Source organism: Mytilus trossulus, chromosome 11 (genome assembly GCF_036588685.1).
Source record: "Mytilus trossulus isolate FHL-02 chromosome 11, PNRI_Mtr1.1.1.hap1, whole genome shotgun sequence".
In the NCBI taxonomy this organism is placed as follows: Eukaryota; Metazoa; Mollusca; class Bivalvia; order Mytilida; family Mytilidae; genus Mytilus; species Mytilus trossulus.
In genome coordinates, this window is record NC_086383.1 from 64,115,108 (window position 1) to 64,135,404 (window position 20,297).

Here is a 20,297-nt window from a genome sequence, read left to right on the forward strand (position 1 = left end):
TCGAAGATTTTTTGGAAAGCTATTCCGCTGAGTCCCGGTCGCCAAATCAAACCTCTGTTCACCATACATTTTGGTCCGTGTTTTTTTTTGACATATCGATTTAAGCATCATTTTTAGATCGAAACGATCATGCTGGTTTGTTATTATGTATGATTTCCCTCAGATACAAAGGTGCAAGTCCATGCAAGGCTTTGAATGCCTCGAACAACAGTTTGTACTGGAATCGGAATTTAAATGTCAGCCAATGAAGAGTCATAAGTGTTGAAGTTATATGTTCAAACGTTTTTGCGGGTTAATAGCCTGGCAGCAGTGTTCTGAACACGCTTACGTTTGGATAGACTGGAGGCATTCACACCATTCATCAACGCATTACCATAATCCAGTGGCGACGAATCTAGAGATCATACAAGAGTTTTTCAAGCGTCCTTCGTTATATATGATCCGTCCTATGTTGTGAATCGTTTCGGAGTGTTAAATATATAAATAGTAAGGCAAATGAATTTGTGATACCAATAACCATATTTTTATTTTCAGGTTTAAGTGAAGATGCTTTAAACCAGATACCAAGTGATCTTGAATTGTTGCGTTTTTCAATGAAATGTCCATCAAGCCAAATGTTTGAATTAGTTACATATCTTGAAATGTCTGAGGAATGGGATGATACCTCACACAATTATCCAAACGATATAAAACTAGCAAAGTTTCTGGTATTATCAAACATGAAAGAAAAGAAAAGAAAATTCAAAGCGTTGAAAGAAGCTCTGACCAAAATGGATATATCAACACATGTGTTATGTCAAGTAAGATTTCGCAATTAAACATTTGCATATCATTTATACTTTCTAAGCTCACCTGTCCCAAAGGGTCAAGTGAGCTCTTCCCAACATTTATGAAAACAAATGTATTCTCCTTTTTAACCTCTACACCAAATTAAACCACACACTGATCCACAATCATCATTAAAGTATCTCGTTTACAAAATATGTTAAATGACATCACTTGCTTGTCTAATTAGCTTACATGGCTAAAGTAGAAAATAGAGTTAAAAGTCCAGTCTCAATACAAAACAAACTAGAGCAAACAAGTCTCCACCAATCATCCATATACATAAAAACTTTAAAGAAAAAAGATTCTGTTGGCTATTTGGTGAGCATTGTTTTTTGCGTTCTGTCATTTATGACAACAATTCTATTAAACAAAAGACATTCTATAGCACAAACAATGATCAGCAAGGCAAGTTATATTTACCTTTCAAATTTTGCCAGATACAGATCAACAAAACGAATTTCTCGTCATGAGTACTATTCTCTTCTTTGTTGAATATGCAAATATACCAATGTTATTTTATTTGGCCTTGCACCTTCTTGTGTTAAGTTGAAAGGGTTTTAAAAACTCATAAATTGCAAGAACCAATATATAATAGTGGTTTGAGTTCAAACGCTGGTAATTCTGTGTTTGGTGCAGAACTTAAATTTTGAACACCAGTAAAGAGCAGGGCCGTCGATGTTCTTCCGCAAAGCGAACATGGATGAATATTACCATTTTAATTTCAATATTTATTATCTTATACTTTCCAAATTACACAAAGGGAACACATATCTTTGTGTGAACATTTAATTTTTATTTGCAGGTAAGAAGAGTCAGAAAAGCAGAAACGGGTATGTTAACTTTAATGGGAAGTATTAGTACAACATACATAAATTATATAATAGGATGTCGCATTTATCATATTTTCTCAGATCAATGAATATACGTATAACAGTATATATTTCAAAATAATCGTATATAGATATAGGAAGATGCGGTATGAGTGCCAATGAGACAACTCTCCATCCAAATAATAATTTATAGTAAACCATTATACGTCTAGGTACGGCCTTCAACACAGAGCCGTGGCTCACACGGAACAACAAACTATAAAGGGAAGGAAATTACAAGTGTAAAAAGATTCAAACGGGAAAACCAACGGTCTAGTCTATATATAAAAAAAAAGAGAATATATGTTAAATAATTACTAATTCGTTTTCAGATATTCCTGTTGATTACTTGGACTTAATTCCAACAGAAGAAATACTAGATACATTAGCTCCACAGATTGGTCAGGTATTTTTCCAACTTGGCACAGCAATTGGGCTATCCATTGCCAATTTGGAAAATATACAGAGCAATAATCCCAGAGACTTAGCAGCACAGAACAGGGAAGTACTATTTACTTGGAAAGAGGAGAAAACAGTCAAACCTTCATTACAAGTGCTTGTTCAAGCTTTATTCAATATTGGAAGAGGGACCACATGTTTGGAGGAAATCATGCGAAATGTAGATATAAACACACTTAAAGCTTCAGAAGAAACCGGACATAAAAGTAAAGGAGCAATTCCAAAGCAAATAACAGTAAAACATGTTCCTGCAACATCAAAATTTGATAAACAGACACCACGTCAGGGAAACATTATTAGGCCATCTAGGATACCTGTAGCAGTAAAGAAAGTGACACCAACTACACAGAGAAAGCTAAGACAAACTAATCTGCCACCGAAAGGAAAGAGAAGTGACAAATCGTAACTCTTTCAAGTGTCATTGCATCAAAAATTGTAAATGGCAACATATTTTTGAAATTATTTTATATATTTACCTAGTATAAACACAAAATGTAATCTTTAAAAATAATCAACCGATGTAAACAAAGTCAAACAAATCATTACATTTTTAAAGATTTTTGGGGATGACCACTATTAAGGGAGTTGATAGAATATCAAAATTAATCACACAGTTAGCACAAACTTTTGATAACTTTTGTATTATCATTTTCTTTTTCATTGTACTTTTTAGCTCACCTGGCCCGAAGGGCCAAGTGAGCTTTTCTCATCACTTGGCGTCCGTCGTCCGTCGTCGTTAACTTTTACAAAAATCTTCTCCTCTGAAACTACTGGGCCAAATCGAACCAAACTTGGCCACAATCATCATTGGGGTATCTAGTTTAGAAAATGTGTTGCGTGACCCGGTCAACCAACCAAGATGGCCGCCACGGCTAAAAATAGAACATAGGGGTAAAATGCAGTTTTTGGCTTATAACTCAAAAACCAAAGCATTTAGAGCAAATCTGACATGGCGTAAAAATGTTTATCAGGTCAAGATCTATCTGCCCTGAAATTTTCAGATGAATCGGTCAATCGGTTGTTGGGTTGCTGCCCCTCTATTGGTAATTTTGAAGAAATTTTGCTGTTTTTGGTTATTATCTTGAATATTATTATAGTTAGAGATAAACTGTAAACAGCAATAATGTTCAGCAAAGTAAGATCTAAAAATAAGTCAACATGACCAAAATGGTCAGTTGACCCGTTTAGGAGTTATTGCCCTTTATAGTCAATTTTTAACCATTTTTCATTAATTAAAGTAATCTTTTACAAAAATCTTCTCCTCTGAAACTACTTGGCCAAATTAATCCAAACTTGGCCACAATCATCTTTGGGGTATCTAGTTTAAAAAATGTGTGGCGTGACCTGGTCAACCAACCAAGATGGCCGCCACGGCTAAAAATAGAACAAAGGGGTAAAATGCAGTTTTTGGCTTATAACTCAAAAACCAAAGCATTTTGAGGAAATCTGACATGGGGATAAAAATGTTTATCAGGTCAAGATCTATCTGCCCTTAAATTTTCAGATGAATCGGTCAATTGGTTGTTGGGTTGCTGCCCCTGAATTGGTAATTTTGAAGAAATTTTGCTGTTTTTGGTTATTATCTTGAATATTATTATAGTTAAAGATAAACTGTAAATAGCAATAATGTTCAGCAAAGTAAGATCTACAAATAAGTCAACATGACCAAAATGGTCAGTTGACCCGTTTAGGAGTTATTGCCCTTTATAGTAAATTTTTAACCATTTTTCGTTAATTAAAGTAATCTTTTACAAAAATCTTCTCCTCTGAAACTACTTGGCCAAATCAATCCAAACATGGCCACAATCATCTTTGGGGTATCTAGTTTAAAAAATGTGTGGCGTGACCTAGTCAACCAACCAAGATGGCCGCCACTGCTAAAAATAGAACATAGGGGTAAAATGCAGTTTTTGGCTTATAACTCAAAAACCAAAGCATTTTGAGGAAATCTGACATGGATAAAAATGTTTATCAGGTCAAGAACTATCTGCCCTGAAATTTTCAGATGAATCGGTCAATCGGTTGTTGGGTTGCTGCCCCTGAATTGGTAATTTTGAGGAAATTTTGCTGTTTTTGGTTATTATCTTGAATATTATTATAGATAGAGATAAATTGTAAACAGCAATAATGTTCAGCAAAGTAAGATCTACAAATAAGTCAACATGACCAAAATGGTCAGTTGACCCCTTTAGGAGTTATTGCCCTTTATAGTCAATCTTTAACCATTTTTCATAAATCTAAGTAATCTTTTACAAAATCTCCACTGAAACTACTAGGCCACAATCATCTTTGGGGTATCTAGTTTGAAAAATGTGTCCGATGACCTGGCCATTCAACCAAGATGGCCGCCACGGCTAAAAATAGAACATAGGGGTAAAATGCAGTTTTTTGCTTATAACTATGAAACCAAAGCATCTAGAGCAAATCTGACAAGAAGTTAAATTGTTAATCAAGTCAATATCTATCTGCCCTGAATTTTTCAGATGAATTGGACAACTGGTTGTTGGGTTGCTGCCCTCCAATTGGTAATTTTTAAAGAAATTTTGCCGTTTTTGGTTATCTTGAATACTATTATAGATAGCGATAAACTGTAAACAGCAATAATGTTCAGCAAAGTAAGATCTACAAATAAGTCAACATGACCTAAATGGTCAATTGACCCCTTAAGGAGTTATTGCCCTTTATAGTCAATTTTTAACAATTTTCATTAATTTGGTAAATTTATGTAAATTTTAACCAAATATAGTTCTCTGTTACTAATGGGCAAAGTTCATGATAGATATAATTGTAAGAAGCAAAATCGTTCAGTAAAGTAAGAACTTCAAACACATCACCATCACCAAAATACAATTTTGTCATGAATCCATTTGTGTCCTTTGTTTAATATGCACATAGACCAAGGTGAGCGACACAGGCTCTTTAGAGCCTCTAGTTATATTTCCATACATTTACATGTTCATTAACACAATTGGTGGCCATTATATGGTGTTTATGAAGCATTTTGTAGCCATTTAAGTATAAAATGAATGAATGTATTTCTCATTTATTTAAAATTGTCATTGCTTTGATATCATTTTCTTCAAAGTTTTAGTGTTTGTTCAGGATTATATAACTTATTAGTTATTTTTAGTTTGCTTTTAATTTTTAAAACTAAGGATTTTCTTATCCCAGGCATAGATTACCTTAGCCGTATTTGGCACCACTTTTTGGAATTTTGGGTCCTCAATGCTCTTCAACTTTGTACTTGTTTGGCTTTATAAATATTTTGATATGAACGTCACTGATGAGTCTTATAAGTACAGGTAAAATAGCTACGGACGTTTCACGGACGTGGTAATAAACGTCCGTAAAACATCCGTAAAACGGATGTATTACGGATGAAACGGTTACGTCCGTAGAACGTCTGTAAATATACATCCGTAAAACGTACGTGTAAAAACTGACGTAAAACGGATTGTCCGTTTCACATACGTATCTTAAACATACGTATTACGGACGTTTCTGCAATATCCGTATTACGTCCGTTTCATATTCAAAGATGTAAAAGTACCATGCATGATATATGCACGACTGCAAATACACGTATAAAGTAAAGTTCTTAACTTGCTTTCAACATTCTGCATGCCAGACATACATATGTATATTAAATCTCTGCTTCAAGGCTATAACTTTAAATATTAGCATAATATGAGTACATATGTACATGCATGTATGAAGTGATTTTTTATTATTAAAATAATAAACTTTTGTTCCTTAAGAACATCCATTGGCAACTACATTTTACCCTATATTTTAAGCCTAGAAATAGTGTACTGTAATTTTTTTTTTATTATAAATAAGCAATGAATTTCTCTCCCATCAGCCCAAAGAGCATGAAGGGTCAATGATAAGAATTAATGTAAAATAAAAAAAAATCCATACCTATCCTATTTTTTCAAAGAGGTTATAGGTGACACATATATTATTTTATTTGATCTAATTGGAAAAAAAAAAAATTAAAAAAAATCTGTCCATTTTAAATTTTTTTAAAGGTTGTTTTAATATTACAATTAATATAAAAAAAGAAGATGTGGTATGATTGCCAATAAGATAACTGTCCACAAGAGACCAAAATGACACAGACATCAACAACTATAAGTCACCATACGGCCTTCAACAATGTGCACAGCCAATACGCCTAGTCAGCTATAAAAATCCCAGATAAAACAATGTAAAACAATTCAAACGAGAAAACAAGTGGCCTCATTTTAAATAAATAAATTAACGAAAAACAAATATGTAACACAAAAACAAACCACAACCACTGAATTACAGGCTCCTGAGTTGAATTATAAATACAAAGAGTGCTTGGTGTCTTTCCAACAACCAACTAATAATGGATACATGGTTAAATAATTGCCATTGATGCAGTTAAAGAATATAAATTAAAACATCTAGCATATAACCTTATTTGTAATGCTTTAGCAAAAATGACTGTATGTATATATATATTGTACAAGGCTGAATATTAAAATTACCTCAAACCAGGTTTCTACACATGAGACCAATGGCAATAGATCTGACTGTTGCACTTGTCTAATATATATGATTGTTGATTATTCTGATTATCTGTCCAAGTACAAAACTATGCTAACAAGATATTGCACATGAGCATATAGAAAGTACCTGAAAAGTTTCAGATTGTTTAATGTCTGAAGTAGTTCTACTGTTCCATGAGGATCATAAGATGCAGGGGGAAGGAAACACTCTTATCGTGTTTTAATCACAACCAATTGCAATAGTCACATGGTGTTACTTCGTCCCTAAACCCGCCCTTAGAATATGTTAAAGTAGTCTCAGAATCAATGTATGTAGAATAATGCCGCTGAAATTAACCTTTATCATACATTTATCCTCCTTCGGTGTGGAATAAAAACAAATTACCTGCTTCTATTTTATTTGTGATTCAAGCAAGCATTTTTGAAACCAGTAGTTATGGGAAGAAAGGGGTTACTATTTAAAGTATTTTTTGGCAAGATAGAAAATTACAGTAAAGGGCCTTTTGATATAGGTCTATTGTTAACGATGAGATTGGAAAGGGGGTACCAATTAAATTGATTTATAACCAAAAATCAAATCAAACGAGATATTAAAGACAGAGAATAAAAGATAAAAACATCAATATTTAAACTTACCATTAAACATAAACTGACTGATCCAGAATTTTTTATAAAGGGGATTGGGGGCACTGACTGTTAAAACAACTGTCATGCATTGCCAGCGGCGAATCCTGAAATTTTCATAAGTGGGGCCCACTGACTTCCTAACTGAGGGGTCTGCTCCGGTGATGCTTCAGTGATTTCCTATGTAATCAACTTAATGTCCTGGCCCCTCAAAATTCACCTCTGCATGCTTAACTTATAAGTGATAGTCCATATACATGCACTATCAATCAAATATTTCCAACAAAATGGGGAGGGGCAGGCCTGAGGGTGCCCTTTATTCGCATCTGAATGTGTGCAACATGAACATACAAAATAAAAGAGTTAACTCAAGTACTGATTGTAAATAGTGAACAGTTCGGAACTTCCCGGGGTTGCTCAAAATTTGGCAACCTACGTCTCAATTGAAAATTTAGTAAGTACACTTTTGATTTGATTCGACATATTGACAAACATGATAACACAAGGGATACACTGACGACATCAAAAGTTTGATGTAGGATAAAAAAAAAATCAAATAGTTTGGGAGGGTGGTGGATGGGTAAACATTGCTGCAAGTTTTGATTATCCCACATCAAATTTACATGTATATTCAATCATTTTTTCCAAAATTAAGTGAAGAAGGGGAGAGGCAGTGAAAAAACTAGGTAAACTCAATTAAGTTTTGTTTATTCAACATTGAACTTTTGATGTCGTACACAAGATCTGGTGAGCTTTCCGTTGAATATAGGAGGAGAATTATAAAACAAAATATATTGTTTAACTTTTGAACAATTGATGATCAAGTCCAAAATTTAGCAATTTCAAGGATCTATTAGGGTGATAATGTAGCACTGGCTATTCAAATATTTGTTGTAAAACCTTAATTGTATATAGAGTAAATCAAGGAGACAGAAGAAAACTTCGATGTTTCCTAAAAATGATGATTACAAAAGAAGGTCTGTCCGATTGGTAAACTTTCAATTGCACTTGAATGATAAGTGAACATGTAGCCTCAAAAATTTGATTTATTAGCCTAAAAGTAAAAAATTGCAGGAGTTAGAGGTATAAAGGACCGTGGCCCAAAGAGATCTTGTAATGAAAACAAAAAGTTACTTTAGTGGTGTTCATCATATAAAAATGATCAAAAATCATTTTGTATTCAATATTCAACTGTTTGTATGCAGATTCTAAGATGAATATAATAATCATTTATTCGAGAATTTATCAGTACTCTACACTATATTCTTTCATGATACGGCATGCTTTGGTTTTATTTTTGACAAAATTTTGCAAAAATCGCTCTAGATTTTGCTTTAATTTATACTTAATTTCTCTCAAACTACTAAGCTGATTAAAACAAAACTTGTTAATTTAGTGATCAAAGTGAATGAAATACATGTTTGTCATGTATAATGACTGAAATATTTGGATTATGAAGCACCTACATCACCAAATTATTCACAGTATTGTGTCATGTCTTACTTAACTCATTACTGTAATATGAATAGCATGTGCTAAACATATATTTCGATTTGACTGTTGCAAGTTCTTCTTGACATGTTGTCTCCTGAAGTGTGTGAAATACTTATTTCCATGTGTAAAAAATATTGATCGTAAATGATCGTAATTTAATATATACTAGAACACACCCGCGAAATCGCGGGCATTCAGAGCGCAGTTTAAAGTATGTAAAGTGTTGTTGGAAGAATTTTGTAATATATTGAATGACTGGAGAATTTCAGCAAAAGTATCATAAGTCATAGGTTATTGGGGACAGGAAAATGCTTTTTTTATCCCTCCTCCTTTATTTCCAATATTTCCATTTTTATACGCCCGTCAAAATTTTGACGGGACGTATTATGGTATACACATGTCCGGTGTCCGTCCGTCCGTCTGTCCGGCGTAAACATGTCGCGACGTAACTTGAGAACGACTTATCCAAATTTCATGAAACTTTATATAGTTGTTTCTTATGATGCTAAAATGATCTGTATACTTTTTGGTGAAAATTAGATTTAAACTTTTTGATTTACGGCACTTTGTAACTAAAACAGGGGGGTGTTTTTTTCACATGTCGCACTGTATCTCAAAAACAATTCTTGATTATGGCTTAAAACTTTAAACACTTCTTAATTATATTAATCTTAATATCTGTATACTTTTTGATGATGATTCAAAATTTCATTTTTGAGTTATTGAGTATTTTGTAAAAAAGGGGGAGGTTTTTTTTACATGTCACGCCATGTCTCAAAATCGATTTATGATTATTGCTACAAATTTTACACATGTCTTTGTTATATTAATCTTAAGATCTGTATACTTTTTGATGATGATTCAAAATTTCATTTTTGAGTGATTGAGTATTTTGTAAAAAAGGGGGAGGGTTTTTTACATGTTGTGCCGTATCTCTATAACAATTTTTTATTATTGCTTAAAACTTTACACACTTCTTTGTTATATTGATCTAAAGATCTGTATACTTTTTGGTGATGATTCAAAATTTTATTTTTGAGTTATTGAGTATTTTGTTAAACAGGGGAGTCTTTTTTACATGTCGCGCCGTATCTCGAAAATAATTTATGATTATTGCTTAAAACTTTACACACTTCTTTGTTATATTAATCTAAAGATCTGTATACTTCTTGGTTTTGATTCAAAGTTTTATTTTAGTGATATTTAGTTTTTTGTAAAAAAAAACCAGGGTGGGGGGTTTCCCGTCTTGTCTCAAATACTATTTATGATTATTGCATATAACTTCCACATAAGATGTCGGGCGTATCATGCACTCATGGCGCAGATGTTTATTTGGTTTTCTATCAACTTCAATATGAACATACATTTAGTATGTTATGAACATTCAAGTAAGGAGCCTGTAATTCAGTGATTGTTGTTTGTTTATGTGTTACATATTTGTTTTTTGTTCATTTTTTTGTACATAAATATGGCTCTAGTTTTATGGTTTGAATTGTTTACATTGTCAGTTCGGGGCCTTTTAAAGCTGAGTATGCGGTATGGGCTTTGCTCGTTGTTGAAGGTCGTACGGTAACCTATAGTTGTTAATATCTGTGTCAAATTGGTCTCTTGCGGAGAGTTGTCTCAACATGGCAATCATACCACATCTTCTTTTTTTTGTAATCAATGAATTTTGTGAAAGATTTAATGACTGGAGAATTTCAGAAAAGGTATCAAAAGTTCACATGAATATTTTTAGCGCGTATCTGTATATTATGAACATTCATTACTTTATAAATATAGTGTATTTACTTTCAATTCTAAGTTTTGATATAGTATACAGACCCTCTCTATTTAATAAACTCTGTGACTGCCTTGGATAGTAAACTTGAAAATGATAGATAGAATTCTAAAAATACACTTTATTCTTTGTATATGTATGTTCAAAGTTTACAGAAAAACGCAAACCGGAAGTCTAATCTGACTTATAATTTCGTCCAATGACGGGACAATTTCCGGATGCCTTTTTTCTCGTTTTTCTCCAAAAATAACTCAATCTGAATAATCATATGAATGGATGACAAATGGCACTACGCACTGTACCTATAGGACACAGAGGCGTGTTGATCAATTTATTGGGGAAAGAAGAGAAGCGACACCCAAAATGAGGTCTTCTCGTTTAATAGTATAGATGTATGAATAATGAAAGCTTGGCAAGTGGAATACGAAAACCCGGAAATATCACCGTTGCCGTTTTTTACACTATGACGCAACTCATCCATGGACATGGACAATCTCCGGCGCAGAGCTCATATCCGTTCCGTACTTACTACGTATCACTACACTAAATAGTCATTGTATTGTAGTGTACTAAGTATACGGAAAGGAAACGAGCGCTGTACGGAGATTGGGACATGGACGCTCGTCTGCTGCTGAATTCATGTTTTACAGTTGAAAAGAATGGAAAGAAATATAGTAGTCCGATAGATAATACGAGGACCTCTTGTTTTTCAAAACTGTTGGGTCAAATAGTTATTTTAAACAGATAAATTGAAATGGATTGCTTGTCGATTAACTGGAAGAAAGCGGTAAACGAAACGCACACAAACAAGAAATGTGTTTCTTTTTGATGTAATACATACCCACTATTTTGTACTTGGAAAGCACAACGAAAGGTAAATATTATCATGCACATATTTAAGAAGATGCTAGTGGTGTACTATTCACGAAAAAAACATTTGACTTTATAAATTTCATCGCATGCAAACCCGAAAATCGGTCAAAGTCAGCTGACATACATGTAGCTGCGGAAACGTAGCTCTTCTTTAATAGGCCATGGAAAACAATTGGTGATTTCGTCTAACCTGACCCACTGCCAAAAGGGCCTACTTTTTTTTAGCAACCCTTTCTATAAATGTTCCCACACTTGTTGGTTTAAGCTATCATGCAAGTTAGTTTTATTGGAAAGGGGGGTGCTTAGATGTTATTTGAAAAATATGCGGAACTGGATTTCTGTACAAGTTATAAAAAAACTAGAATTAATGTAAAGACTTACTTGTATAATAAACCAGGAACGAAAATATTGAAAAATTAACTGACAGGACAGATATTTCAATTTAAAAAAAACCACAGGATTATAACATTTTTATTGTAGCCCCACCCCATAAAAGTCAAGTGGTGGCTTCCTTATTACCAACACGCCCTGCTTTTAAATTGCTCAACTTATAAAAAAGGGTTAAATCTGTAAAAATATACTCCTTCTAAGAATGGCCAGTCACCCAACTTGGGTAAAATCAAAATGAATATAATCAAGGATTTGTATAGTATACTATACAAATCCTTGATATAATATATAAAAGAATAAAGGTCTGCAAACTTGCCCTTATTTACATAAATTTGTACCTATGTAGACTACGTAGTCCAAATAATTACGACTTCTTGAAAGGCTTTTACACAGTCCCAATATATCAGTATTTTTATGGCCCCCGCAACTTAGTTGGGGGGGCATAAAGCATATTTAGTTTTACCCTTGTTCAAAATTCCGTCATTCCGCAACAAACCATTATACCAAGTTTTTTTTTCTAAACACCTTCAGATATTGGCTCATTGAACTTTTTATATTATTTATATTAACAAGAGCAACACACACACACATGTTGGTGTATGAATACACAACGTAGGAGTAGGGGTGTCGCCATAAAAATTGACAACATTGAAAATATAACTTATACTTTTATTAAACCAATCAGAAGACAGTGAATACTTCAAATTTATTTATCAGATATTGGTATTACGTTGGCGTGGTCGTTGTCGTCCAAAGACATTTGGTTTTCACACTCTAACTTAAGTAAAAGTAAATAGAAATCTTTGAAATATAAACACAAGGTTCATGACCATAAAAGGAAGGTTGGGATTGTTTTTGGGTGTTTTGGTCTCGACAGTTTAGGAATTAGGGGCCCAAAAGGCCCAAATAAGCATTTTCCTATGTTTTCCCACAGTAACTAAAGTACAAGTAAACAGAAATCTATGAAATTTTAACATGCGGTCTATGACCACAAAAGAAGGTTGGGATGGATTTTGGGAGCTTTAGTCCCAACAGTTTAGGAACTAGGGGCAAAAAAACCAGGTCCCAAATAAGCATTTCCTTGGTGTTTGCACAATATAAACTTTAGTATAACATGTATAAGTTAATAGAAATCTATGAAATTAAAAAAAAAGGTTTATGACCACAAAAGGAAGATTTGGATTGATTTTGAGAGTTTTGTTCCCAATTAATTAGGGGCCAAAAGGGTCCAAAATTAAACTTTGTTTGATTTCATTAAAAAATGAATTATAAGGGTTCTTTGATATATATACCAAATCTAACCGTGTATACAGATTCTTAATTTTTGGTCCTATTGAAAGGGTCCAAAATTAAACTTTAGCTTGATTTTCACAAAAATTGGTTCAAATCAGGGTCCAAAATTATTATATTCAGTATTGTGCAATAGCAATAAATCTTTAATTGCACAGTATTGTGCAATAGCAAGAAATTTTCAATTGCACAGTAGTGCGCAATATCAAGAAATCTTCAATTGCACAGTATTGCACAATAATAAGAAATTTTCAATTGCACAGTATTGCGCAATAGCAAGAAATATTCAATTGCACAGTATTGTCATGTTTTTAAATTGGTCTACATTAAGGTCCAAAGTGTAAAAAATTAAACTTTGTTTGATTTCAACAAAAATTGGGGTTCTTCAATATGCTTACTCTATTAAAAGCGTCAAAGAAAAAAATAATAGTCTTTCAAGACGTCACACTTATTTGGACACCTACAAAAAATGTATATACTACCCAGAAATTAGAAAACACTGATACAAAAATAAAAAATAAAAATTTAATATATATACATGAATCATATCTATTGATTTAAAATGATGTGTTATTTCTTAAACCATGATTGGAGATTCATATTTATTATTAAATTATTATGTAATTTATGTATTTATTTACTGTATCATAATCCAATGTAATCTATTTGGACTTTTTTTTAGCTGACTCGAAATCATGCTGTTTGGGCCCCCTCTTGTACAATGTACATAGGAAGTGGACTCCTTGAGAAGGTGAAAGGTCTGCTTTACATGTACGTAATGTTTATATAAAAATACAAAAATGTGGTGATAGTGAATGAGAAAATAGAAGAATTTTTAAAAGTGTAAATTCACTTTTTTAGCTCACCTGGCCCTTAAGTGAGCTTATGCCATCACTTGGCGTCCGTCGTCGTCTGTCGTCGTTGTAAACTATTACAAGAATCTTCTCCTCTGAAACTACTAGGCCAAATACTTCCAAACTTTAACTGAATATTCAACAAACATGGTCGCCATTGCTAAAAGTTTTAGAGCATCTAGTATAAATTTTATATTTCATTTTCTTGTATGTCAAGAAACATAGCTCCTATGGCTAAAATAGAACATACATTTTCGGAGAAATGATTTTTTTTTGCTTTTGAAGAAAATAGGATGATTCAAAGAACATTTAAATAAATTGAAAAGCCAAAAAAATCATTAATGAGAGATTTAACCAAAACAATTAAGGTGAGCGATTCAGGCTCTTGAGAGCCTCTTGTTCCACTCCTAATAAATCTGTCATATTGTAATGATAATAATATTTTAATTACATAACTTACTATTTTCAAAATAAAATATTGTTTAACGAGAAAAGAAAACTCTCCACCAGATATCAGTTGACATTGAGGTTAACTGTTAACAACAATAGGTCACTTTACATCCTTCAACAATGAACCAATACTGCATATTCAGGTTTTAAAGACCCTATTTGAGAATCACAAATTTGTTAATCAATTCAAACAATTGATACAAACTAAAAGACTGATCATGATTTATACAATGCAAAATATAAAAAATGCAGAACAAAAAAACAAAATATGATAAACAGCAACTAAAGACAAATGGCACCACTGAATTACACTAAAAGGCTTCTGAACATGGGACAGACCCATTCAAAAGGTGGTGCAGCTAGACTAGTAGTTTGTGGTGTCAAACCCACATCCTTTAATTGGGGGCGGGTCAATTTTTCTCATTTCAGATTTAATAAAAAAAAAAGAAAATTTCTTCAAACATTTTTTTTAAGAGGATTATAATATTCAACAGCATAGTGAATTGCCCAAAGGCAAATTTTTTTATTAAGTTCATTAGACCACATTCATTCTGTTTCAGAAACCTACATTGTATGCTGTGTCGTCAACTATTTAGTCACAATCTAAATTTAGAGCTGAATCCAGCTTGAATGGTGTGTCCATACTTGCCCTAGCCATTCAGGGTTCAACCTCTGCGGTTGTATAAAGCTTACCCTGCGGAGCATCTGGTTGGCTTATATAAATACATGTATCACTGAAACAATTGCATTCAGAGCAAATCTGACCTGAGGTTAAAATGTTCACCAGGTTAAGAAGATCTATCATTTTTTTCAGGGAAAGTTTGTTGGTCTAGCTTAACCCTTTCCTCCATTGAATTTTTTTTTTTGCATACTTGATTCGCATAGGATTTTTTTAATAAAATGCTGAACATAGACTTTAAAAGTATTAAGGGATTGCAAAAAACAACTATTTCATCAAATAAACTTAAGTCAGATATTCCTATGATATTCCTTTTAATATTGGATACAAATTTTATTAAGTCAACTGCAGACACTTTGTCGTCAAAGTGTTTCAACTGAGGTACTACACAGGTGTCAAAAGGCGTCATTATGGAGTAAGGGGGGTGGCGTCAAAAGGCGTCATTATGGAGGAAAGGGTTTAAAGATCAAAACTAATATCAGCCAATTTTGCTAGATCAAATATTAAATGCAATTTTGGCAGATATTATAAAGTCTTTATTTCATTAAACATTATTTCTTTTAGCATTTTCAATGGATGTACAAGTACAAGTACTTTTAGAAGTAGGAGAAGCTAATCAACAGGACAGAATTCATTTGGGTCATTGCTGTCTAGATTATATAGTGGATTCATAGATTATAGAATTGATTTATGTACATATGAGCACAGAGGAGCAGTAGTCAATGAATAAGTTTGTAACAAGAGGTATGTCTATATTAAAAATGACGACTTTATTTGATATAAATTTTGTTCTCTTTTCAAATGCGGTAAATCATGTACATGTAGTTACCAAGAATTGTTTTAAAATTTTTAAGTCATAGAGTTCCAAGTTTTGATTCTTGTTGTGGGCAAGTTTGAAAATTATCCATGTTAACAGTTAGAAGTGAGAAATTATTTTTTTTACAAAACCATAAACAATTTGTTGAGATTGATGATGAGGTCAGTTTAAGGAAAACAAGAAATAAGTTATGGTAAAGTAATTAATATTGTGCAATTGTAATAATAAAATAGGGTTATTGCATGAAATTGTCCTGATTAGGATTTTATATTGCACGAGCTTGCAAGTGCCAAAAAAAATGATTTATGTTCTACAAGGGACAATATTTCCCAATATTCATGCAATAATTTTGAAGATTTATTGCACTGGGTCAGTGAAATATTAGAACTATTGGTTACTTTCTGTTGGACATATTATATTTCTATGCAATAATCCTCCTTAGTGCTTAACCTATAATGTTGACAAGTTTCTAATTTCTTGATACAGGTCTGAATTTGGATTGTAAATAAATATTTGACATATTATAGGTTTCTGAATAAATGTAGTCAAAGAACTTGAAATTGGTTACACAGCTACTTTTGCATTGGTACGTACTATATCTGAACCAAAAATATATAGTACTGGAAATATTTAGTACCATTTTGTTACTTTAAAATTATCATAATATTAAGTTCCTTTATTTTACAGTACTTGATTTGTAATTGAAAATTAAGTTCTACAGTACTTATTTATAGGACCCCAAAATATTTTTGGGATCATATAATGGTATGATGTCATCTGCGTCATCATTGTCTGAAGACACACATGTTTACGGATAATAACTTTAGTTTAAGGATCTTCATGAAACTTTTTCAGAAGGTTCAATACCACAAAAGGAAGGTTGGGATTGATTTTGGAGATGATGATCCCAACCGATTAGGAATTAGGGGCTCAAAAGGGGCCCAATTAAGCATTTTCTACTTTCAGTATACTATAATAACTTATGTAGAAGTATTTCAATTGCTCTGAAATCATACCGCAATGTTTAAAACCACAAGTAGAAGGTTTGGACTCATTTAAGGGGTAATGGGACCAAAGTTTAGGAATTGAGGGCCAAAAAGGGGTCAAAACAAGCATTTCTCTAGTTTCAATACAATAACTTATGTGTAATTGTATGGATCTCTCTGAAATTGTACCACAATGTACCATATAACAAACGGGAGGCTGGGATTAAGTTTTGATTTATTGCCTATAATATGTAGGAATTAGGTTTCAAAAAAGGGCCAAAAAGAAGCATGTTTCTAGTTTCCAAACAATCATGACAACTACTTGTGTTTAAGTGTATGGATCTCTCTGTAATTAAGTCAGAGCATCGGTTCATACTACATGTAGTTTTTGTCTGGACTTCTTGATTAATTTATATATATATATACAATTTTAGCTTGTTACCAAATGAAAGGAAAGGACAGTATTGACAAGGATTGATATCACTGGTGAACATGTATGTCATTTAGGTGTGAAAGTCCTGCAAAACAGAACTGATATCAAAGTAAGTTCATCTGTAGAATTGCAGTTAATTTAGATACTTTGATGTTATCTACCTAAAACTGTACATGTACACTGTTAATTATTTTTCTCACTTTCTGATTCAATGCATGCATCAAGCCTTACTCTGCCCCCCTCCTACTGCTCCATACACACACACTTGAGATGTCAGAAATTCAGACTATCATAGCATTTGACTACTTGTAAAAGGGGAAAGATTTTTTGTAATGTTAAATTCTCTCTTATTATAAGTAATAGGATAACTATATTTGGTATGTGTGTACCTTGCAAGGTCCTCTTGCCCGTCAGACAGTTTACACTTGACCTCGACCTCATTTCATGGATCAGTGAACAAGGTTAAGTTTTGGTTGTCAAGTCCATATCTGAGATACTATAAGCAATAGGTCTAGTATATTCGGTGTATGGAAGCATTGTAAGGTGTACATGTCCAACTGGCAGGTGTCATCTGACCTTGACCTCATTTTCATGGTTCAGTGGTTATAGTTAATTTTTTGTGTTTTGGTCTGTTTTTCTTATACTGCATGCAATAGATCTTCTATATTTTGTGTATGGAATGGTTGTAAGGTGTACGTGTCTGCCTGGCAGGTGTCATTTGACCTTGAACTCATTTTCATGGTTCAGTGGTCAAAGTTAAGTTTTTGAGTTTTGGCCTTTTTTTCTAATACTATATGCATCAGGTCAACTATATTTGGTGTATTGAAATATTTCATGATCTACATGTCAGTCGCGCAGGTTTTATTTGACCTTGACCTCATTTTTTACGGTTCATTGCTCAGTCTGAGTGTTAAACTTTTGTGTTTTGGTCTGTTTTTCTTAAACTATAAGCAATAAGTCAATTTTATTTGTTGTATGGAAGATTTGTTAGCTGTACATGCCTACCTGGCATGGTTCATCTGACCTTGACCTTCATTTTCATGGTTCAAAGGTCAATGTTTAGTTTTCTTGGTTTATGTAAAGTTTATGAGTCAGTTGTAATAAAGCTTTATTATTAGGACTATCAACATAATATCAATGATTAGTAAAGAAGGCGAGACATTTCAGTGTGTGCACTCTTGTTGATTATAGGCCCAGTTTTCAAGTTGATCCAAATCAGGATCTAAAATTATAATATGAAGTATTGTGCAATAGCAAGAAATTTTCCATTGCACAGTATTGTGCAATAGCAAGAAATCTTCTATTGCACAATACTGCAAGTCTTTTCAATTGCACAGTATTGCACAATAGCAAGAAATATCTAATTGCACAATATTGTGTTACAATATTGTGCAATAGCAATTTTTTTTTAAATTTGAGTTATCTTTCTTTGTCTAGAATAGTAAGCAAGAAATATCTAATTGCACAATATTGTGCAATAGCAAGACATTTTTTAATTGGTGTTATCTTTCTTCGTCCAGAATAGTAGTTGAATCAACTTAAATCCGTGTTTTATACAATTATACAATGTATATTCACTTTTTACTACCAACTGATAAATTAAAACAATCTTTACCATTCAGTGATAACAAGCATTTTTGTAATACTTTTAGTAACTTTAATACCTTTATTTTAAAGATTTTAAACATAAAATACATGGTCAGCATGTGCACTCTTAGGTCTTATTGAGGCACAGGTTACCTATGAGATGTATGCTTAACATGCTTTCACAATTTTGTAAATACTTGTTCAACCTACAGCTTGTATTTAATAAAAGCTCTTCCTAGTTAGGGTTATGGTAGTTTAATCATAATTCCTCCATCATTTGCCCATTGTTTGAGTAATCTATTGATAATGTTTCTGCACATTGGTATATGAGACAGTGAATACACACACAACTTTCTTTTAAGATTTCTTAAAAGGAAAGGCTTACATTAGTTTGACAGCAACCTTACAACAAAAAGTACAATAAACATGGACATGACAGCAGTTTTTACACAACCCCCAAAAATCACATCATCGTACGATATTGAAAATAAAATTAAAAAAATGTTCCAATATTATTAGGGGGGAGGTCAATTTGCAACAGCATAGTGTAGTGCACAAAAGCAAAAAATGGATATAAATTCAAATCAGATATCTAATTAAAGTTCTTTGACTCCATTTATCATATTTATTCTTTGTCAGAGAAACCTATTATTTGTCAAATATTTAGTTACAATCAAAATTCTGACCTGTATCAGGTGCTAATAATTTGTCCATTTTTACCCCAACTGTTCAGGGTTTGACCTCAGCACTCCCATCTCTGCACTTGGCAAAACAACTTATTTTAACATGCTAAACTAACATTTTGCAATAGGCATATATGTTGTAGGCTGTTTGGGACCTCTTAAGTGTATTACACTATTAATTATTATAACATTACTTCATGGAAGTTAGATTTTATATTTTTTTATGAATATTTAATTTCAGATACCATCCACAGTGAATATGGTGAAGAATAACCAATACATGTACCATGAATACAGGACATGGAAGACCTCACAAACTTGGGAGTTTTACAAAAAATAGAACATTTAAATTTACAAAGAAGACATTTATTTTGACATTCATAGACTTGGAAAGTAAAGAAATTAGAATGTGAATAAAAATCCTTGGAAATAAAATTTTGAACTTTGAAGAAGATTGATGTTTGTTTTAAGAAAGTTTGAAGAAAAAGGATACATTCAAAACTGTAAAAAGGAAACATTTCAGTATTCTCAATTTATACTCTGGAGATCAATTACTCTTGATATAGAATTTAAAAAAGATCCTATAAAAGTAAGGAAATTTGGTTGAATTGCCAATGAGAAAAATATCAAACAGAGTTCACATGATGTGAGCAATTATAGGTC

General features: G+C 32.6%; 1 protein-coding gene and 1 long non-coding RNA gene across 3 annotated transcripts in view; both read left to right on the forward strand.

Annotated features, from left to right (window-relative positions):
- Window positions 1–2,813, forward strand: part of LOC134691410 (uncharacterized) — a 35,398-nt gene extending 32,585 nt beyond the window's left edge. The window contains exons 6-8 of the mRNA XM_063551939.1: window positions 535–800; window positions 1,631–1,658; window positions 2,030–2,813. Coding sequence (XP_063408009.1) covers window positions 535–800; window positions 1,631–1,658; window positions 2,030–2,562 — 827 coding nt within the window. The 3' untranslated portion in view covers window positions 2,563–2,813. The remainder of the gene's footprint in view (window positions 1–534; window positions 801–1,630; window positions 1,659–2,029) is intronic.
- Window positions 2,814–11,210: 8,397 nt separating this feature from the next.
- Window positions 11,211–20,086, forward strand: LOC134691408 (uncharacterized). Of its 2 annotated transcripts, XR_010102124.1 has the most exons (6): window positions 11,211–11,466; window positions 13,828–13,916; window positions 15,693–15,872; window positions 16,473–16,531; window positions 17,366–17,473; window positions 19,876–20,086. It is a non-coding gene; the product is annotated as an uncharacterized LOC134691408 (long non-coding RNA). The 2 variants fall into 2 exon arrangements; XR_010102123.1 differs by lacking the exon at window positions 16,473–16,531.
- Window positions 20,087–20,297: the final 211 nt, after the last annotated feature.